This window comes from Neopsephotus bourkii, unplaced genomic scaffold (assembly GCF_033783945.1).
Source record: "Neopsephotus bourkii isolate Nb327-2 ecotype Australia unplaced genomic scaffold, CSIRO-AGI_Nbou_v1 NB_219, whole genome shotgun sequence".
In the NCBI taxonomy this organism is placed as follows: Eukaryota; Metazoa; Chordata; class Aves; order Psittaciformes; family Psittacidae; genus Neopsephotus; species Neopsephotus bourkii.
This window is the reverse complement of record NW_026900731.1, coordinates 1-20592: the sequence shown is the minus strand read 5'-3', so window position 1 is coordinate 20592 and position 20592 is coordinate 1. Positions and strand designations below refer to the sequence as shown.

The following is a 20592-nucleotide window of genomic DNA, read 5'->3' as shown; positions in this document are numbered from 1 at the left end:
GGGGGGTGCCCGCCCCCGCTCATGCGCAGCGCACCCCGAAGCGCCGGAAGTGCCTCAACACCACCCCCAGCTCCAAATGGACGCTTCCGCCCGCCTCGCTCCGCAACCGGAAGCGCTCCCCGCCTCCCCCCGCCACCACCTCCTGCGCATGCGCCAACCTGGCCCCGCCCCCGACCCACCGCCGCCGCGCCCGCTCCCTCCAGCCCGCTAGGGGGCGCCACGTGACGCAGCGCACCGAGTGGAGGCCCGGCGCCGAGGGCACGTGACAGAAGCCGTAGCCAATCACGTCGCAGCGGCCGAAGGCGTCCTGGTGCCACACCTGCACGTGGAGCCGCGGCCACCCTGCGCACGTGGGACACGCTTAGAACATGCTAAGGACATGCTAAGGACACGCTAAGGACACGTGGGGGCACACACGCACCCTGCAGGCCTTTGGTGGCGTAGTGCACGTCGATGGGGTGGCTCCAGTAAGTGACGTCATCGGCCTGCGGGTCATCCACGTGCGTCTGGCCCGAGGTGAGGCCTGAGAGCGGCCGCCAGGCGGCGCCTGCGGGGAACGGGAGCTGTGGGGCGCTCTGTGGAGGCTCTATGGGGCTCTATCATCTCTATGGGGACTCTATGGAGTCCCTATGGTGTCTATGGGGGCTCTATGGAGTCTCTATGGGGGCTCTGTTGGTCCCTATGGGTCTCTATGGAGTCTCTATGGGGCTCTATGCAGTCCCTATGGTCTCTATGGGGGCTCTGTGGTGGCTCTGTGGGTCCCTATGGGGCTCTATGGGGTCTCTATGGTCTCTGTGGGGCTCCATGGAATCTCTAGGGTCTCTATGGGCATCTCTGTGGGGCTCTATGGGGGCTCTGTGGGTCCCTATGGGTCTCTATGGTCTGTATGGGGGTTCTATGGGTCTCTATGGAGTCTCTATGGGGTCTCTCTATCATCTCTATGGTGCCTCTATGGGCGTCTCTATGGGGCTCTTTGGGGTCTCTATGAGGTCTTTATGGGGTCTCTGAGGTCTCTACAGGGTCTGTATGGGGATCCCTATAGGGTCTCTTTGGGGTCCCTATGAGGGTCTCTATGGGGCACTCTATGGAGTCTCTATGGGGTCTTTATGGGGGTCTCTATGAGGTCTCTATGGGCATCTGGGGTCTCTATGGCAGTTTCTATGGGGGTCTCTATGGAGCCTCTATGGGGCTGTACGGGTCCCACTCACCCGCCTGCAGCCCCCACTTGCAGAAGAGGCGGCGCTGGGGGAAGCCGCTGCCCCCCACGATCTGGCCCAGGAGGTGCAGCTCCGCCATGGGGGGGGCTATGGGGGGCAATGGGGGAGGAGACGCTCAGTGCCCCCCCACACTGCACCCCCATTGCTCCCATTGCCCCCCATTGCAGCTCCATTGTCCCCATTGCAGCCCCGTTGCCCCCCATTGCAGCCCCATTGCCTCCCATTGCAGCTCCATTGCCCCCACTGCCGCCCCATTGCCCCCCATTGCAGCCCCATTGCACCCATTGCAGCCGAATTGCATCCCTATTGTCCCCCATTGCAGCCCCACTACCCCCCTTTGCAGTCCCATTGCAGCCCCATTGTCCCCATTGCCGCCCCATTGTCCCCATTGCTGCCCCACTGCCCCCCATTGCAGTCCCATTGCAGCCCCATTGCCGCCATTGCAGCTCCACTGCCCCCCATTGCAGCCCCATTCCCCCCCATTGCAACCCCATTGTCCCCATTGGTCCCCATTGCAGCCCCATTGTCCCCCATTGCCCCCACCTCCAGCTCCCGGCGCTGCAGACCACGACCGATCTCAGCGCAGACGCACTTCCGGCGCGCGTTGCCACGGCAACGCGCCAGCCGCGCTAACGCCGCCACCCCATTGGCTGGCGCCACCGTAAGCCCCGCCCAGGAAGGGTGACGCCCTCTTGGGAGCACGGCGGTACTGCAGCGCTGGACCGGCGGGATGGGCGCCGCCATCTTGGGTGGGCCAGCATCCGGGGAGTTCTGTACGGCGCCTTGGGCGCCGCCATGTTGTGCATACGACACTTGGGGGCCGCCATATTAGGCGTACCAGCAACTAGGGAGGGCCGTATGGCACCGTGGGGGCCGCCATCTTGGATACACGACCACTTAGGTGCCGCCATCTTGGATGCACCAGCATTTAAGCACTGCTGTATGGCACTTGGGTGCCGCCATCTTTATGTACGGCATATGGGCGCCATCATCTTGGATGCACCAGTACCTAAGCAGTGCTGTACAGCACCTTAGTGCCGCCATCTTGAACATACGGCACTTGGGGGCCGCCATATTAGGTGTACCAGCATCTAGAGAGGGCCGTATGGCACCATGGGGGCCGCCATCTTGGATCTACCAGCACCTAGGCAGTGCTGTACGTCGCCATGTTGGTGTATGGCGCCGGGGACAGCACATGGGCGCCGCCATGTTGGATGCCCCACTATATAAGGAATGCTATGCAGTATATTGGGAGCCGCCATCTTTGCATACGCTACCTGGGCGCCGCCATATTGGACGCACCAACATCTAAGCAGTGTACAGCACATGGGGGCCGCCATCTTTACGTACGGCTCATGTGCGCCGCCATCTTGGACGCACCACCAATAGCGCTGCACGGTGTCTTGGGCGCCGCCATCTCTGTGTACGGCACATGGGCGCCGCCATCTTGGATGGCCTACCAGGACATCTACGGATGCACTCATACCCACAGTGTGGGGCAGGCAGAGGGGGGCTCCTTTACTGCGTGTGCAATGGGACACAGGCCCTATGGGGACAGTCCAGCTGCCCCCGCTTGCGGGGGGTTTGATTCCATGTCACAACTTGGAATACCTCCTCCGTATGGAGTCGCGATAGAACTGGAAGATGGTGTCGGCGGCGCTCTGGGCCGCAGCGATGCACTGCTGCATCTGGGAGGAAAAGGGGGTGCTGTGATGGGTGCTACCCCCCCCTTAGCACCCATAGCACCCATAGCACCCATAGCACCCATAGGCTCATCCCCATGCCCTCACCTCCTCCATGGAGCAGGTCCCTTTGGTGCTGGCCATCAGCACCTTCCTCTCGGTGCTGTCAATGGCGAAGGTGAGGACGGCGCGAGCCTCCTGCAATGGGAAAGGGGGGGGTTAGGATGGTTATAGGGGGGTCAGGATGGTTATGGGGGGGTCAGGATGGTTATAGAGAGTCAAGATGGTTATAAGGGGTTAGGATGGTTATAGGGGGTTCACGATGGTTATAGGGGGTCGCGATGGTTAGAGGGGGGTTGCGATGGTTATAGGGGGGTCACGATGGTTATGGGGGGTCACCATGGTTATAGAGGGGTCACCATGGTTATAGGGGGGTCACGATGGTTATGGGGGGGTCGCGATGGTTATGGGGGGGTCACGATGGTTACGGGGGGGTCACGATGGTTATGGGGGGGTCACCATGGTTATAGGGGGGTCACGATGGTTATGGGGATCACCATGGTTATGGGGGGTCACCATGGTTATAGGGGAGTCACCATGGTTATAGGGGGGTGCAATGGGATTGGGGAGCCCCCACCTGCTCCTGCCGGGTGCTGGGGTCCAACACGAGGGAGCCATCGGGGAGCAGGGCGCAGGCGACGCCGCAGAAGAGGGAGGCCAGGGGCAGGCCCGCGTCCAACAGCCCCATGCAGGCGGCGTTGAGGCAGCACGAGAGCAGCTTGGGGGGGGGGTTAAGGAAGAAATGGGGGGGAACCCCTCCCCCACACACCCCCAACAGGGAGAAATGGCCAAAAATCGATGTTTTCTACCCCAAATTCCCCCTTTCTCACCCCAAATCCCCCCTTTTCCTTCCTTGGTTTCTACCTACCCCCCCTTCCCACCCCAACCCCCCCTGTTTCTTACCCCAAATCCTGTTTTCCACTCACCAAACCTCTTTTTCTACCCCAAAACCTCCTTTTCTCACCCCAATATCCCCATTTCCCCCCCAAATCCCCCTTTTCCCTTCCAATATCCCCTTCCCCCCCACCAAACCCCCCCGGTTTCTCACCCCAAAACCACCCCTTTCTCACTCAACCCCCCCATTTTCCACCCCCAAAACCCCTTTTCTCACCACAAAAGCACTGTTTCTTACCCATAACCCTCGTTTCTTACCCAAAACCCCCCTTTTTCACCCCAAAACCCCCCTTTCTCACTCAACCCCCCATTGTCCACCCCAAAAACCCCTTTTTCACCCAAAATTTTTTACCCAAAACCCCCCTTTCTCACCCCAAAACTTGCTAATTGCCATAACCCTTATTTCTTACCCAAAACCACCATTTTTCACCCCAAATTCCCCCTTTCTCACTCAGCCCCCCATTTTCCACCCCCAAAACCCCTTTTCTCACCCCAAAACCCCCATTTCTCACCCCAAAAGCCCCTTTAGTCACTCAAACCCTCCCTTTCTCACCCTAAATCCCCCTTTCTCACCCCAAAAATCCCCTTTTTACCCCAAAACCTCCTTTTCTCACCCAAATCCCCCCTTTCTCACTCACTCCCCCATTTTCCACCCCCAAAACCCCCCTTTCTCACCCCAAAACCCCCGTTTCTTACCCATAACCCTTATTTCTTACCCAATCCCCCAAATCCCCCTTTTTCACCCCAAAACCCCCCCTTTTCTCACTCAACCCCCCATCACACACCCCCAAATTCCCCATTTTCCACCCCAAAACCCCCTTTCTCACCCCAAAACCCCACTTTCTTACCCATAACCCTCGTTTCTTACCCAAAACCCCCCTTCTTCACCCCAAAACCCCCCCTTTCTCACTCAACCCCCCATTTCCCACGCCAAACCCCCCCTTTCTCAACGAAAACCCCGCTTTCTCACCCCAAAACCCCCCCTTCTCACTCAACCCCCCCATTTTCCACCCCAAAACCCCCATTTCTCACCCCAAAACCCCCTTTTGTCACTCAAAACTGCCTTTTCTCACCCCAAAATCCCCCTTTTCTCACCCCAAAACCTTTTTTCTCACCCCAAAATCAATTTTTCTCACCACAAAACCACCTTTTCCCACCCCAAAACATCCTTTTCCCACCCCAAAACCCCCCTTTCACTCAAGCCCATTTTCCAGCCCCAAAACCCCCTTTCTCACCCAAAAGCCCCATTTCTTACCCATAACCCCCTTTTCTCACCCAAAACCCCCCTTTTTCACACCAAAATCCACCCTTTCTCACTCAATGCCCCCATTTTCCCCCCCCAAATTCCCCATTTTCCACCCCCAAAACCCCCTTTTCTCACCCCAAAACCCCCGTTTCTTACCCATAACCCTCATTTCTTACCCAAAATCCCACTTTTTCACCCCAAAACCCCCCCTTTCTCACTCAACCCATTTCCCACGCCAAACCCCCCCTTTCTCAACAAAAACCCCGCTTTCTCACCCCAAAACCCTCCCTTCTCACTCAACCCCCCCCATTTTCCACCCCAAAACCCCCATTTCTCACCCCAAAACCCCCTTTTCTCACCCAAATCCCCCATTTCTTACCCAAAATCCCCATTTTTTCCCCCAAACCCCCCTATTTCCCCCCCCCAAGGATACGGAGCCGCCATCGCTCAGCACCTGCAGGCCCAGGCTCAGGGAGCAGCGCGGGTGCAGCCCCCCCAGCACCACGGCCTCGCACGTGCGGCGCAGGAGCTGCTCCCGGCTGCGCTCCCCCACCCCTGCAACGGCACCGGCGGGGATCGAAACGGGGGGGGGAACCCCAAAATGGCCGCTCTATGGGGGGACCCCCCCCCCAAGGCCTCTCTATGGGGAACTCCCCCCAAAGGCCTCTCTATGGGGGAACCCCCCTTTCTAAAGGCCTCTCTATGGGGGAACCTCCCCTTTCTAAAGGCCTCTCTATGGGGAACCCCCCCTTTCTAAAGGCCTCTCTATGGGGAACCCCCCTTTCTAAAGGCCTCTCTATGGGGGAACCCCCTTCCAAAGGCCTCTCTATGGGGGGGCATCTTCCCCCCCCCCAAAGGCCTCTCTATGGGGGGAGCCCCCCACTTCCAATGACCCCTCTATAGGGGACCAACCCCCCCTTCTATGGGGGACTCTCCCCCCTTTCTAAGGCCCCTCTATGGGGGAGAACCCCCCCCCCAAAGGCCCCTCTCTGGGGAAACCCCCCCTTCCAATGGCCCCTCTATGGGGTGAACCCCACACTTCCAAAGGCCCCTCTATGGGGGGAAACCCCCTCCCTTCTAAAGCCCTCTGTATGGGAAGGCCCCCCCCATAAGTGGCCCCTCTATGGGGAAGGGAGGGGGGACGGGACCGGACCCTACCGGGCAGCCCCACTTTAGGCCGCAGCACCACCTCCAGCGCCGCCCGCTCCGGGAGCTCCCGGTTCCCTTTGGCTTCGGCGGGGCCGTAAAGTGCGGCCAACACGGAGGTATCGCCTGTGGGAAGGATGCGACGCGGTCAGTGAGGCCCTATATCGCGACAGACCGCCGTCCCGATAGCCGCATATCGCGATAGCTCATGGCCCGATAGCCGTATAGCCGCTGCCGTTGGGTCTATGGGGTTCCGAGGAGGCGGGGAAGGGGCCCGCACCCTGCATGAAGGCGGCGGAGCCGTCGGGTCGCGACAGCAGCCCCAGCTCGCAGGAGAAGGGCCGCAAACAACATCCGCTGCTCGCCGCCATCTTGGCCTCTCTCAACACCGCCGCCTCCCATTGGCCGCGGCTGTCTGGGAGCGTAGCAGCGCGCGCTCCCATTGGTCACGCCTTCCCGCCCCCCCTTCCGGAGCCACGCCCACAAAGGAAGATGGCGGCGTTGAGGGTGCTGCTAGCGCGGCTCCTGAGGGCGCGGGGGCGGCACCGCGGCGAGCGAGCCGCATATCGCGATAGCCCCCGTCCCGATAGCCCCATATCGCGATAGCCCCCGTCCCGATAGCCCCATATCGCGATAGCCCCGGTCCCGATAGCCGTGTATCCGCTGTCATTGGCCCTGTGAGGGGGGTGCGGAGCGGGTTCCGAGGCCGCGGGGAAGGGGTCCGTACCCTGCATGAAGGCGGCGGAGCCGTCGGGTCGCGACAGGAGCCCCATCTCGCAGGAGAAGGGCCGCAAACAACATCCGCTGGTCGCCGCCATCTTGGCCTCTGTCAACACGGCCGCCTCCCATTGGCAGAGAGCAGCGCGCTCTCCTATTGGTTACGCCTTCCCGCCCCCTTCCGGTGGCCACGCCCACGAAGGCAAGATGGCGGCGCTGAGGTTGCTGCGGACGCGCCTCCTGAGGGCGCGGGGCCGCGGCTTCGGCACCGCGGTGAGTGAGCCCCATATCGCGATCGCCCCCGTCCCGATAGCTCCATATCGCGATAGCCCATGTCCCGATAGCCGTAAATCCGCTGCTTTTGGGCTGGTTTTGAGCGGGTTCTGAGGGGGTTTGGGGCCTCCTCCATCCCGTCCGTTGTTCCCGTAGGAATTCCCTGAGGAGAAGCCGCAGTTCCCGGGGGCCTCGGCGGAGTTCGCGGAGCGCCTGGAGTTCATTCAGCCCAACGTCATCTCCGGTATCCCCGTGTACCGCGTCATGGACCGGCAGGGCCACATCCTGCGCCAGAGCGAGGACCCCCAGGTCAGGCCCCGGGCCCGGCCGCGGGCCCTGTTATCTATAGGGATGGGGCCCTCCGAATACACGTTATCGACATGTATGACCCCCCCCATATGTATGGTCTCCTACATGTATGGTCTCTCATAGATGTGTGGTCTTCTAGCTACATGTTATTAGCATGTATGACCCCCAAAACATACATTATTAGCATGTATGATTTACCAACTACGTTATTAGCATGTATGACCCCCAAAATGTGGGTTATTAGCATGTGCTATCTTTCAACTACATGTTATTGACATGTATGACCCCTGAAACACATGTTGTTAACATGTATCATCTCCCAATTACATGTTATTAGCATGTATGACCCCCAAAACGTGCTATTAAAATGTATCATTTTTCAACTACATGTTATTAACATGTAGTACCCCAAAAATATATGTTATTAACATGTATCATTTGTCAATTACATGTTATTAGCATGTATAACCCCCAAAATATACGTTATTAATGTATTAGTTCCCAATAACATGTTATTAACATACAATCCCCAAAACACGTCATTGGCATGTATAGTCTTTTAACTACACTGTATTAACATGTATGACCCCCAAAACACATGTAATTAACACATATTATGTCTTAATTACATGTTATTAACATGTACAACCCCCAAAACATATGTTATTAGCATATGTGTTGTCCCAACTACATGTTATTAACATGTATGATCTCCAGAGCATGTTATTAGCAGGTATGACCCACCAAATACAATGTATTAACATGTATGATCTTCAAAACATGTATTATTAGCATGTACGATTTGCCAGTTACATGTTATTAGCATGTATGGCACCCAAAATGTATGCTATTAACATATAGGGTATCCCAGTTACATGTTATTAGCATGTATGTCCCCCCACAAGGTATGTTATCGTGTATGATCTTCCAACTACATATTATTAGCATGTATGAACCCCAAATACTTGGAGCAGCACCCAAAAGCCGTGTTATCCATAGGGGTCATCCCCCAAACCCGTGGCATTACCATGTGTGAGCCCCATAGTACACGCTATCAACATGTGTGGCTTCCCAAATGCATGTTATGGGCATGTATGGCCCTTCAAAGACGTGTTACCAACATGCATGACCCCCAAAACATATGTCATTAACATGTATGACTTCCCAAATACATGTTAGTAGCATGTATGTTTTCAAATACATGTTATCAACATGTATGAGTGTTCAGTTACATGTTATCAACATGTATGAGCCCCCAACACATTATCAACATGCAGAATCCACCAAACACGCTTAACATGTGTGACCCCCAATACATGTTTTGAACATGTATGACTTTGAAATACATGCTATCAACATGTATGACCCCCCAAACCCATGCTATCAACATGTATGACCCCAAACCCATGCTGTTAACATGTATGACCTCCCAAACCCATGCTATCAACAGGTATGACCCTCTAAACCCATGCTATCAACATGTATGACCCCCCAAACCCATGCTGTTAACATGTATGACCCCCCAAACCCATGCTGTTAACATGTATGACCCCCCAAACCCATGCTATCAACATGTATGACCCCCCAAACCCATGCTATCAACATGTATGACCCCCCAAACCCATGCTATCAACATGTATGACCCCCCAAACCCATGCTATCAACATGTATGACCCCCCAAACCCATGCTATCAACATGTATGAACACCCAAACCCATGCTATTAACATGTATGACCCCCCAAACCCATGCTATCAACATGTATGAACACCCAAACCCATGCTATCAACATGTATGAACACCCAAACCCATGCTATCAACATGCATGACCCCCCAAACCCATGCTGTCAACATGTATGAGCCCCCAACCCATGCTATCAACATGTATGACCCCAAACCCATGCTATTAACATGTATGATTCCCCAAACCCATGCTATCAACATGTATGAACCCCCAAACCCATGCTATCAACATGTATGACCCCCAAACCCATGCTATCAACATGTATGACCCCAAACCCATGCTATTAACATGTATGGACCCCCAAACCCATGCTCTCAACATGTACGACCCTCCAAACCCATGCTATCAACATGTACGACCCCCCAAACCCATGCTGTCAACATGTATGACCCCCAAACCCATGCTATCACATGTATGACCCCCAAACCCATGCTATCAACATGTATGACCCCCCAAACCCATGCTATCAACATGTATGACCCCAAACACTCTAGCAACATGTATGACCCCCAAGCAAGCTATCAACATGTATGACTCCTAAAGCACGCTATCAACATGTATGACCCCCAAAACACGCTAACAACATGTATGATCCCCCCCAAGCTGCCCAAGGAGCTGGTGCTGAAGCTGTACAAGACCATGACCCTGCTCAACACCATGGACCGCATCCTCTATGAGTCCCAGCGCCAGGTAGGGCACACGCATGAGCACGGACACGCAAACGGCCCCATCCCAAGGGGGGGGACCCCAAATCCTCCTTTCCCCCCCAAAATCCCCCTTTCCCCGACCAAAATCCCCATTTCCGCTGCCAAATCCCCCTTTTCTCTTCCCATATCCCCTTTCCCCCTCAAATCCCCCTTTCTCCCCCAAATCCCCCTTTCCCCCGCAATCCCCCTTTCCCCCCCCAAATCCCCCTTCCCCCCCATCCCCCTTTTTCCCCCCCAAATCCCCCTTTCCCCCCCCAAATCCCCCTTCACCCCCAATCCCCCTTTTTCCCCCCCAAATCCCCCTTTTCCCCCCCAAATCCCCTTTCCTCCCCCAAAATCCTCTTTCCCATCCCCCAAATCCCCCTTCCCCCCCAAAATCCCATTCTCCCCCCTCAAATCCCCCTTTTCCCCCCTCCCTCCCAAATCCCCCTTTTCCCCCCAAAACCCCCCTTTCCCCACCCCAAATCCCCCTTAAATCCCCCTTTTTCCCCCCAAATCCCCCCTTCCCCCCAATCCCCCTTTCCCCACCCGAAATCCCCCTTTTCCCTTCCCATATCCCCTTCCCCCCAATCCCCTTTCCTCCCCCAAAATCCCCTTTTCCCCCCAAAATCCCTGTTTTCTCCCCCAAAATCCCCCCTTTCCCCCCAAAATCCCCCATTTTCCCCCCCAAATCCCCCTTTTCCCCCCCAAACCCCCTTTTTCCCCTCCAAATCCCCCTTCCCCCCCCAAATCCCCCTTTTTCCCCCAAATCCTCCTTTTCCCCCCCAAATACCCCTTTTCCCCCCTCAAATCCCCCTTTTCCCTTCCAATATCCCCTTCCTCCCCCCAAATCTAACCTTAACCCTAACCCTTTTCCACCCCAAAATCCCCTTTTCCCCCCAAAAATCCCCCTTAAATCCCCTTTCCTCCTCCAAATCCCCATTTCTCCCCAATCCCTCTTCCCCCCAATATCCCCTTCCCCTCCCCAAATCCCCTTTCCTCCCCCAAAATCCCCTTTTCCCCCCCCAAAATCCCCCATTTCCCCCCCAAACCCCCCCTTCCCCCCTATCCCAGGGCCGCATCTCCTTCTACATGACCAACTACGGCGAGGAAGGCACCCACGTGGGCCGCGCGGCCGCGCTCGACGACACCGACCTGGTCTTTGGCCAGTACCGAGAGGCAGGTACATGGGGGGGGGGGGTACCCCCATTTTGGGCTCATTTTAGGGGTTCCCCCCTTCATTTCCCCCTCTCTTTGCAGGTGTCCTTATGTACCGGGGGTACCCCTTGGACCTGTTCATGGCTCAGTGCTATGGGAACAGCAAGGACCCCGGTAAAGGGCGGCAGATGCCGGTGCACTACGGGTGCCGCGAGCGGCACTTTGTCACCATCTCGTCGCCTCTGGCCACCCAGATCCCTCAAGGTGCTGAATGGGGATGCATTCCTTGAGCCCATCCTTTATCCCTTCCTTGAGCCCTTGTCCTGGCGTTATCCCTTCCTTGATCCCATCCTTTATCCCTTCCTTCAGCCCTTTCCCCCTTTTCCCAACGTTATCCCTTCCTTTATCGCTTTTCCTGGCATTATCCATTCCTTTATCCCATCTTTTATACCTTCCTTTAGCCCTTTCCCCCTTTTCCCAGCATTATCCCTTCCTTTATCCCTTTTCCTGGCATTATGCCTTCTTTTGTCCCATTCTTCATTCCTTTTCCTGGTGTTATCCCTTGCTTTATCCCTTTTCTTGGCATTATCCCTTCTTTTATCCCATCCTTTATCCGTTCTTTTATCCCTTTCCACCTTTTCCTGGTGTTATCCCTTCCTTTAGCCCTTTTCCTGGCGTTATCCCTTCCTTTATCCCATCCTTTATCCCTTCCTTCACCCCTTTCCTCCTTTTCCTGGTGTTATCCCTTCCTTTATCACTTTTCCTGGCATTATCCCTTCTTTTATCCCATTCTTAATCCCTTTTCCCGACATTATCCCTTCCTTTAGCCCTTTCCCCCTTTTCCTGGCGTTATCCCTTCCTTTATCCCTTTTCCTGGTGTTATCCCTTCCTTTATCCTTTTTCCTGGCATTATCCTTTCTTTTACCCCATTCTTTATCCCTTTTCCGGGCATTATCCCAATCCCAATCCCAGTTATCCCAATCCCAATCCCAATTACCCCAATCCCAGTCACCCCAACCCCATTTACCCCAACCCCATTTACCCCAACCCCATTCACCCCAACCCCATTCACCCCAACCCCTCTCTCTCCCCCCCGCAGCCGTGGGTGCCGCCTACGCCATCAAGCGGGCGGACGCCAACCGCGCCGTCATCTGCTACTTCGGCGAGGGGGCGGCCAGCGAGGGCGATGCCCACGCCGGCTTCAACTTCGCCGCCACCCTGGAGTGCCCCATCGTGTTCTTCTGCAGGAACAACGGCTACGCCATCTCCACCCCCACGGCAGAGCAGTACCGCGGCGACGGCATCGGTAGGGAACACACAGGGGGGGTGGTAAAGAGGGGGATGTGGTAGCCAGGGCATGGTAACGGGAGGGATGCGGTAAAGAGAGGGATGTGGTACCCAGGACATGGTAACAGGAGGGATGCGGTAAAGAGAGGGATGTGGTACCCAGGACACGGTAACGGCAGGGATGCCCTAAAGAGAGGGATGTGGTACCCAGGACATGGTAATGGGAGGGATGCAGTAGGTAGGATGTGGTAAAGAGAGGGATGTGGTAGCCAGGACATGGTAACTGGAGGGATGCGGTAGGTAAGATGCGGTAAAGAGAGGGATGTGGTACCCAGAACACGGCACAGGGATGGATGTGGTACCCAGAACACGGCACAGGGATGGATGTGGTACCCAGAACACAGCACAGGGATGGCTGTGGTACCCACAACATGGCATAGGGATGGATGTGGTACCCATAACACAGCACAGGGATGGATGTGGTACCCAGAACACGGCACAGGGATGGATGTGGTACCCAGAACACGGCACAGGGATGGATGTGGTACCCAGAACACAGCACAGGGATGGATGTGGTACACAGAACACAGCACAGGGATGGATGTGGTACCCAGAACACGGCACAGGGATGGATGTGGTACCCAGAACACGGCACAGGGATGGATGTGGTACCCAGAACATGGCACAGGGATGGATGCGGTACCCATAACACAGCACAGGGATGGATGTGGTACCCAGAACATGGCACAGGGATGGATGTGGTACCCATAACACAGCATAGGGATGGATGTGGTACCCATAACACAGCACGGGGATGGATGCGGTACCCATAACACAGCACGGGGATGGATGCGGTACCCATAACACAGCACAGGGATGGCTGCAGTCCCCAGACTGGGGCTGTATCCATATCCCAGTCCCCATTCCCAGTCTCCTCCCACAGCGGCTCGTGGGCCCGGCTATGGGCTGCTCTCCATCCGTGTGGACGGCAACGACGTCTTCGCCGTGTACAAGGCGACGCGGGAAGCGCGGCGCCGCGCCGTGGCCGAGAACCGGCCCGTGCTCATCGAGGCCATGACCTACAGGTACCCCATGGGGTGGCATTCCCAGGGCTTCCCAATCGTATCCTGCTCTTCCCACCCCAAATCCCCCTCTTCCTACCCCAAATCCACATTTTCCAGACCCAAATCCACATTTTCCAGACCCAAATCCATGTTTTCCAGACCCAAATCCCCGTCTTCCCACCATAATTCCTGCTCTTCCCACCCCAAATCCCCTTCCTCCTGACTCAGATCTGGATTTCCCAGACCCAAATCCCCCTCTTCCTACCCCAAACCTCTTCCCACCATAATTCCCTCCATTCCCACCCCAAATCCTCCTCTTCCCACCCCAAATCCCCCTCTTCCCATCCCAAATCTCGCTCTTCCCACCCCAAATTCTGCTCTTCCCACCCCAAATCCACATTTTCCAGACCCAAATCCCCCTCTTCCCACCCCAAACCTCTTCCTACCATAATTCCCTCTCTTCCCACCCCAAATCCCACTCTTCCTGACTCAGATCTGGATTTCCCAGACCCAAATCCCCCTCTTCCCACCCCAAATTCAGCTTTTCCTGACCCAATTCTTGCTCTTCCCACCCCAATCCCCCCCATCCCCCCCCATTCCCCCCATTCCCCCCCATTCCCCACACCATTCCCGTCGCCAGGATCGGGCACCACAGCACGAGCGACGACAGCTCCGCCTACCGCTCGGTGGACGAGGTCAACTACTGGGATAAGCAGGATCACCCCATCTCCCGCCTGCGGCACTTCCTGCTCCGCAAGGGCTGGTGGGACGAGGAGCAGGAGAAGAGCTGGCGGAAGAGCTCCCGCAAGATGGTAACGGATGGGGATGGGGATGGGGTGGGAATGGGGATGGGATGGGGATGGGGATGGGATGGGGATGGGGATGGGATGGGGATGGGGTGGGGATGAATGGGGTGGGAATGGGGATGGGAATGGGGATGGGGTGGGGATGGGAATGGGGTGGGAATGGGGATGGGAATGGGGTGGGAATGGGGATGGGAATGGGATGGGATTGGGGTGGGAATGGTTCAGGAATGGTGTGAGAAAGGTGGGGGAATGGGGATGGGGCGGAAATAGGGATCAAATGGCGTAGGAATGGGGATGGGATGGGAATGGGGTGGGAATTGGGATCAAATGGGGTGGAAAAGGGTAGGAATGGGGTGGGAATGGGGATGGGAATGGGAAATGGATGGGGATGGGAATGCGGCAGGAATCGGGTGGAAATTGGGATCAAATGGGGTGGGAAAGGATGGGAATTGGTTGGGAATGGGATGTGAAAGGGGTGGGAATGAGTGGGAAAGGGGTGGGAATGGGGGTGGGAATGCAGCAGGAATGGGGTGGAAATTGGGATCAAATGGGGTGGGAATGGTAATGGGTGGGATTGGGTAAGAATGGGCTGGGAATGGGTGTGAAAGGGATGGGAATGGGTGGGAATGGGGTAGGAAAGGGTGGGAACTGGGTAGGAAAGTGTGGTAATGGGGTAGAAATTGGGATCAAATGGTGTGGGAAAGGGATGGGGTGGAAATTGCAATCAAATGGGTTGAAAAAGGATGGGAATGGGTCAGGAATGGGGTGGGAATGGAGTGGGAACGGTGATGGGAAATGGTGGGAATGGAGCAGGAATGGGATGGGAAAGGATGGGAATGGGGAATCCTGAGATGTGGGGCGGGATCAGTGGGATCCAGATCGGAATCACTGGGATTGGAGCTTCCAATCCCTTATGACCCATCAGAACGTTTCCGACCCTGTCTGGTCCCCCCCGGTCCGATCGCTCCCGAACCTTTGCGATCAGCTCCGAACGTTTCTGATCCCTTCAGACCCACGCCCTCCAAACCTTTCCGATTCTCTCCGAACGTTTCCGATGCTTTCCGCCCCCCCATTCGAACCTTTCCGATCCCGTCCGAACGTTTCCGATCCCCCGCATCCGAAAGTTTCCGACTCCTTCCGAACGTTTCCGATCCCTTCCGACCGTCCCCCCATCCGAACGTTTCCGACTGCTTCCGAACGTTTCCGATCCCTTCCTACCCCCCCTCCGAACGTTTCCAATCTCCTTCCGAACGTTTCCGATCCCTTCCGAGCCCCCCATCCGAAGGTTTCCGACTCCTTCCGAACGGTTCCTATCCCTTCCGACCCCCCCCCATCCGAACCTTTCCGACTCCTTCCGAACGTTTCCGATTCCTCTCTACCGCCCGCATCCGAACGTTTCCGATCCCTACCGACCCCCCCCATCCGACCGTTTCCGACCCCTTCCGACCCTTTCCGATCCCGCAGGTCCTGGAATCGTTCACCGCCGCCGAGCGCTTGCCCAAGCCGGCCCCGCAGCTCCTCTTCTCGGACGTGTACCGGGAGCTGCCGCTTCACCTGCAGCGCCAGCGGGGGGCGCTCCAGCAGCACCTCCGCCGCTACGGTCAGCACTACCCCATGGAGCTCTTCGAGAGCGGGGGGGACCCCCCCATAGACGAACCGGAGACCCCCCAAATACAGCCCTGAACACACCCACACCCCCCCATAAATGGGCTCGCCCAGCGATGCCCAATAGGGGGGAATCCCCTGAAACAGGGTCCTAAACCCCCCCCTATGGAGCCGCAATGGGCTCGCCCAGCGCTGCGCAATGGAGGTGGGTGGGACAAACCAAGTGTAGCACAAAGGGGGGGGGGGTTCCCCAATGCTATCAATGGACACAAAAGGTTCCCCCTCCCCCTTGCAGCGCAGTAGTAGGGAAGGGAAAAGGGGGTTAAGGGCAATAAATTGCGGGATAATGGTGGAAAAGGGGGATTGATGCGGAAAAAGGGGGGATGAACACCAAAAAAAGGGGGGTTGTACCAAAAATAGAATTTTACACCCCCAAAAGGGGGAATTAACAGCAAAAAGAGGGGAATGAGGCCAAAAACCGGGGATTGGTACGAAAAATGGAGGAATTTTACCCAGAGAAAGGGGAATTATCAGCAAAAGGGGTGGAGTGAGGGCAAAAAAGGGGGATTTTTACAAAAAGTGGAGGAATTTTACACCAAAAAAGAGGGGATTAACAGCAAAAAGGGGGAAATTAGGCAAAAAAAGGGGGAATGATGGCAAAAATAAAGGGGGAATTAAGGCCAAAAAGGGTGGAATTAACGCTAAAAAAGGGGGATTTCTACCCAGAAAGGAGGGATTTTACCCAAAAAGGGGGAATTTACACCAAAGAAAGGGGAATTGATGTCAAAAAATCGGGAATTGCCACCTAAAAAGCAGAAAATTCGTTGCAAAAAGAGGGATTATAGGAAAAAGGGAGATTGACACTAAAAATAGGGGGATTTATACCAGAAAAGGAGGAATTTTACCAAAACAGGGAATTAACACCCCCCAAAAAGGTGGAATTGATACCAAAAAGCAGGAATTGATGCCAGAAAGTGGAAATTGGCACCAGAAAGGGGAAATTGAGGCCAAAATAGGGGGAGTAATGGCAAAAAATGGGGAATGAATAGCAGAAAATGGGGAATTAATGGCAAAAAATGGGGAATGAATAGCAGAAAATGGTGAATAATGGCAAAAAATTGGAATTATTTGCAAAAAAAACTGGGTAGAGTGACAAAAAATGGGGAATAATAACAAAAATAAGGAAATAATGGCAAAAAAGTGGAAATACTGGCAAAAAGGGGGAATTAATGGCAAAAAAATGGGGAATGATGGCAAAAAAGGGGGAAATAAGGAAAAAAGGGTAATGGCAAAAATGGGAATGAATGGCAAAAAAATGGGGCATAGTGGCAAAAAGGGAATGAACGGCAAAAAATGGGGAAATAGTCACAAAAAACGGAATAATGGCAAAAAATGGGGAACTAATGGCAAAAAAAGGGGGAATAATCGCAAAAAAAGGGGGAATAACGGCAAAAAAATGGGGAATTCATTGTAAAAATAGGGATTTAAGGCCAAAAAAGGGGGAATTAACCCCCAAACGTTGGGAATAACCCGTTTGGGGGCTGGAATACGGTGGGAAGAGGGAATCCCCCCAATCCCGTCCCTTCCTATAGGGAATTCCCCCCCCCCAATCGCTCCCAATGAACACCCCAAATCCATGCCTTTAATGCGGGGGGTCCAGGACCCGTTTATGTTGTACCGGGAGATGGGGGGGGTGTTTCCAGCTCCATCCCCACAATGCGGCATCCCGGGAGCATCTCCTCCAGCAGGATCCGCACCAGGCCCGGGCTGGATACGGCGAGACCGGTCACATCCAGGTACCGCAATTCCCTATGGGATAACGGAAGCCATTCCCATAGGGATCCCTCTTCTTCTTCCCCCCCCCTATGTAGTCCTCCATCTTGGTACGTACCGGAAGTGATGCAGCGTGGCCAAGCCGCGCTCGGTCACGCGGGGGCATCGCGAGAGCGAGAGCGCGCGCAGGGAGGGGCCGAGCGCGTGCAGGCGCGCCAGGGCCCAGTCGTCCACGTGGGGGCAGGCGCTGAGGTCCAGGAGCTCCAAGCGGGAGAGGGGCACTGGGGGGGGGGTATAGGGGGTCCCATAGGGGTGTATGGGGTCCTATAGGGGTCTCATAGGGATCTATGGGGTTCTATAGGGCTAGATAGGGGTCTCATAGGGGCCTATGGGGGTCCTCTAGGGCTATATAGGTGTCCTACAGGAGTCTATGGGGGTTTTATAGGGCTATATACGGGTCTCATAGGGGTCTATGGGGGTCCTCTAGGGCTATATAGGGGTCTCATAGGAGTCTATCGGGGTCCTATAGGGCTATATAGGGGTCCCATAGGGGTCTATGGGGGTCTATAGGGCAATACAGTGGTCTCATAGGGGTCTATAGTGCTATATAGAGGTCTCATAGGGGTCTATGGGAGTCCTATAGGGCTATATAGGGGTCTCATAGGGGTCTATAGTGCTATATAGGGGTCTATGGGGTCCTATAGGGCTATATAGGTGTCTCATAGGGGTCTATAGTGCTATATAGGGGTCTATGGGGTCCTATAGGGCTATATAGGGGTCTCATAGGTGTCTATAGTGCTATATAGGGGTCTCATAGAGGATTATGGGGTCCTATAGGGGTCTCATAGGGGGCAGTGGGGTCCTATAGGGCTATACAGGGGTTCCATAGGCATCTATGGGCTCCTATAGGGCTATATAGGGGTCTCATAGGGGTCTATGGGGGTCCTATAGGCCTATATAGGGGTCTCATAGGGGACTATGGAGGATTTATAGGGCTAGAAAGGGTTCCCATAGGGGTATATAGAGGTCCCATAGGAGTTGATAGGGTGCTATGCGGTCCTACAGGGCTATATAGGGGTCTCATAGGGGGCAATAGGGGTTCTATAGGGCTATATAGGGGTCCCACAGGGGCTATGGGGGTCCTGTAGGGGGCTATAGGGGTCCTATAGGGGGCTATGGGGGTCCTATAGGGGGCTATGGGGGTCCTATAGGGGGCTATGGGGGTCCTATAGGGGTCTATAGGGCTATATAGGGGTCCTATAGGGCTGCATAGGGGTCTGTGGGGGTCCTGTAGGGCACCCCGTGCTCTCACCCACGTTGTCGAGCCCGCTGTAGGTGACCGGGCAGGCGCTGAGGTCCAGGCCCCGCACGGGGGCGCTGCGGAGCTCCAGGACCTTGGCCTGCCAGGGCCCATGGGGCCGCAGCCACTCCTCCTGCCCCTCGTATCTATGGGGCGGGAGCGGAGTCAGGGCCAGCCCCACACTTATGGGGCACACGGAAACCCCTTTCCCCCCCCAAGTGTGGGGCAGGGCCTCACCTGACACCCCCCCCTAAGGACAGGGTGAAGGCAGCAGCAGCCATGTCGGGTCCATAGGTATCCCTTAGGTACACGTGGCTCCTATAGGGGGGAATGTGGGGCTGGGTGCAGCCCCTATGGGTCTGCCCCACGTGTATGGGGCTGGGTGCAGCCGCTATGGGTTTTTCCCATATGTATGGGGCTGGATGTAGCCCCTATGGGTCTGCCCCGCGTGTATAGGGCTGCATCCAACTCCTATGGCTCTGCCCCATGTATGTGGGGCTGGACACAACCCCTATGGCTCTGCCCCACATACATGGATGAAACTCTCCCCACATCCCACCCCACCCATTGGTGCTTTCCAATCCACTGCTCACCCCGCACCCCGTAAGTGGGGGTCCTTCCCCATAAGTGAACACCCCCCCGACACATAAGCGAGATCCTGCCCCATAAGTGTGGGTCTGGCCCCATAAGCGAGGTCCCGCCCCAAAGTGTGGGTCAGGCTCCATAAGCGAGATCCCATCCCATAAGTGTGGGTCTGGCCCCATAAGCGCGGTCCCACCCCCCATGTGTGGTCCCCACCCCATAAGTGCGCTCCTGCCCCCTAAGTGTGGGTCCTGCCTCATAAGCAAGATCCCACCCCCCAAGTGTGGTCCCCACCCCATAAGCGAGGTCCCGCCCCCTAAGTGTGCATCCCGCCCCATAAATGCAGTCCCACCCCATAAGTGTGGGTCCCGTCCCCTAAGTAACTTCCCGCCCCATAAGTGAGGTCCCGCCCCCCAAGTGTGGGTCCCGCCCCACGCACGCATTGATTCGGTGCAGCCGCAGCCGCCGCAGGCGCTCGGCCCAATTCAGCGCCGCTTCCACGTCATAGAACCAGCGGCTGAGGCCCTGCAGGAGCCGGTGCGCGGGGCCCTGCGGGCACGGAAGTGGGGCGGAAATAGGGGGGGAACGACCCGGAAATAACGGGGAGGGGGCCGGAAATGGGAGGGAAATAACGGGGGGAAATAGGACGTCCGCAAGGGTACGGCCGTAACTTACCGCCCTGGGCGCAGCCATGTTGGATGTGCCATGTGATAACCACGTGGTCTGGTGTAGACGCCAGCGGGGAAGCCACGCCTCCTGGGGGCGTGGCCAAGTGCGGGAGTTGGGCAGCAGGGGGCATTGGGATGCACTGGGATGCATTGGAACGCATTGGAATACACTGGGATGCATTGGGGTGTATTGGGATGCACTGGGACGCATTGGAACGCATTGGGATTGTGTTCCCCCCCATGTTACAGGCTCCATTCCCCCCCTTATCCCTTTATTAGTGCCTTAAATATGGATTAACCCTGATCCCAGATCCATCTGTGCCGGGGTGGGGGGGGCAGGAACCCCCCTATGGAACCCCCCCATAGACCCCTCTAT

At 56.0% G+C, this 20592-nt stretch overlaps 4 protein-coding genes across 4 annotated transcripts; 1 reads left to right on the top strand and 3 right to left on the bottom strand.

The window, feature by feature from the left end:
• Nucleotides 1-8: 8 nt before the first annotated feature.
• On the bottom strand, nucleotides 9-1321 carry LOC133207504 (B9 domain-containing protein 2-like). The gene is made up of 3 exons (XM_061344470.1): nucleotides 1209-1321; nucleotides 422-547; nucleotides 9-342 (listed from the first exon to the last, which is right to left on the bottom strand). Exons 1-3 carry the CDS (start codon nucleotides 1294-1296, stop codon nucleotides 20-22), a joined length of 537 nt encoding a protein of 178 aa, XP_061200454.1. The 5' UTR covers nucleotides 1297-1321; the 3' UTR covers nucleotides 9-19.
• A 1485-nt stretch (nucleotides 1322-2806) lies between these two features.
• On the bottom strand, nucleotides 2807-7459 carry LOC133207505 (exosome complex component RRP46-like). Its single transcript, XM_061344472.1, has 7 exons — nucleotides 7157-7459; nucleotides 6973-7087; nucleotides 6258-6371; nucleotides 5554-5654; nucleotides 3537-3677; nucleotides 3008-3097; nucleotides 2807-2905 (listed from the first exon to the last, which is right to left on the bottom strand). The coding sequence occupies exons 1-7, from the start codon at nucleotides 7457-7459 to the stop codon at nucleotides 2813-2815; spliced, it is 957 nt and encodes a 318-aa protein (XP_061200456.1). The 3' UTR covers nucleotides 2807-2812.
• On the top strand, nucleotides 7397-15972 carry LOC133207506 (2-oxoisovalerate dehydrogenase subunit alpha, mitochondrial-like). Its single transcript, XM_061344473.1, has 7 exons — nucleotides 7397-7544; nucleotides 11048-11156; nucleotides 11234-11395; nucleotides 12231-12437; nucleotides 13362-13503; nucleotides 14123-14294; nucleotides 15753-15972. Exons 1-7 carry the CDS (start codon nucleotides 7500-7502, stop codon nucleotides 15969-15971), a joined length of 1056 nt encoding a protein of 351 aa, XP_061200457.1. The 5' UTR covers nucleotides 7397-7499; the 3' UTR covers nucleotide 15972.
• Nucleotides 15973-17560: 1588 nt separating this feature from the next.
• On the bottom strand, nucleotides 17561-20241 carry LOC133207503 (distal membrane-arm assembly complex protein 2-like). Its single transcript, XM_061344469.1, has 6 exons — nucleotides 20224-20241; nucleotides 19988-20097; nucleotides 19204-19284; nucleotides 18979-19112; nucleotides 17785-17947; nucleotides 17561-17702 (listed from the first exon to the last, which is right to left on the bottom strand). Exons 1-6 carry the CDS (start codon nucleotides 20239-20241, stop codon nucleotides 17561-17563), a joined length of 648 nt encoding a protein of 215 aa, XP_061200453.1.
• Between the last annotated feature and the right edge of the window lie 351 nt (nucleotides 20242-20592).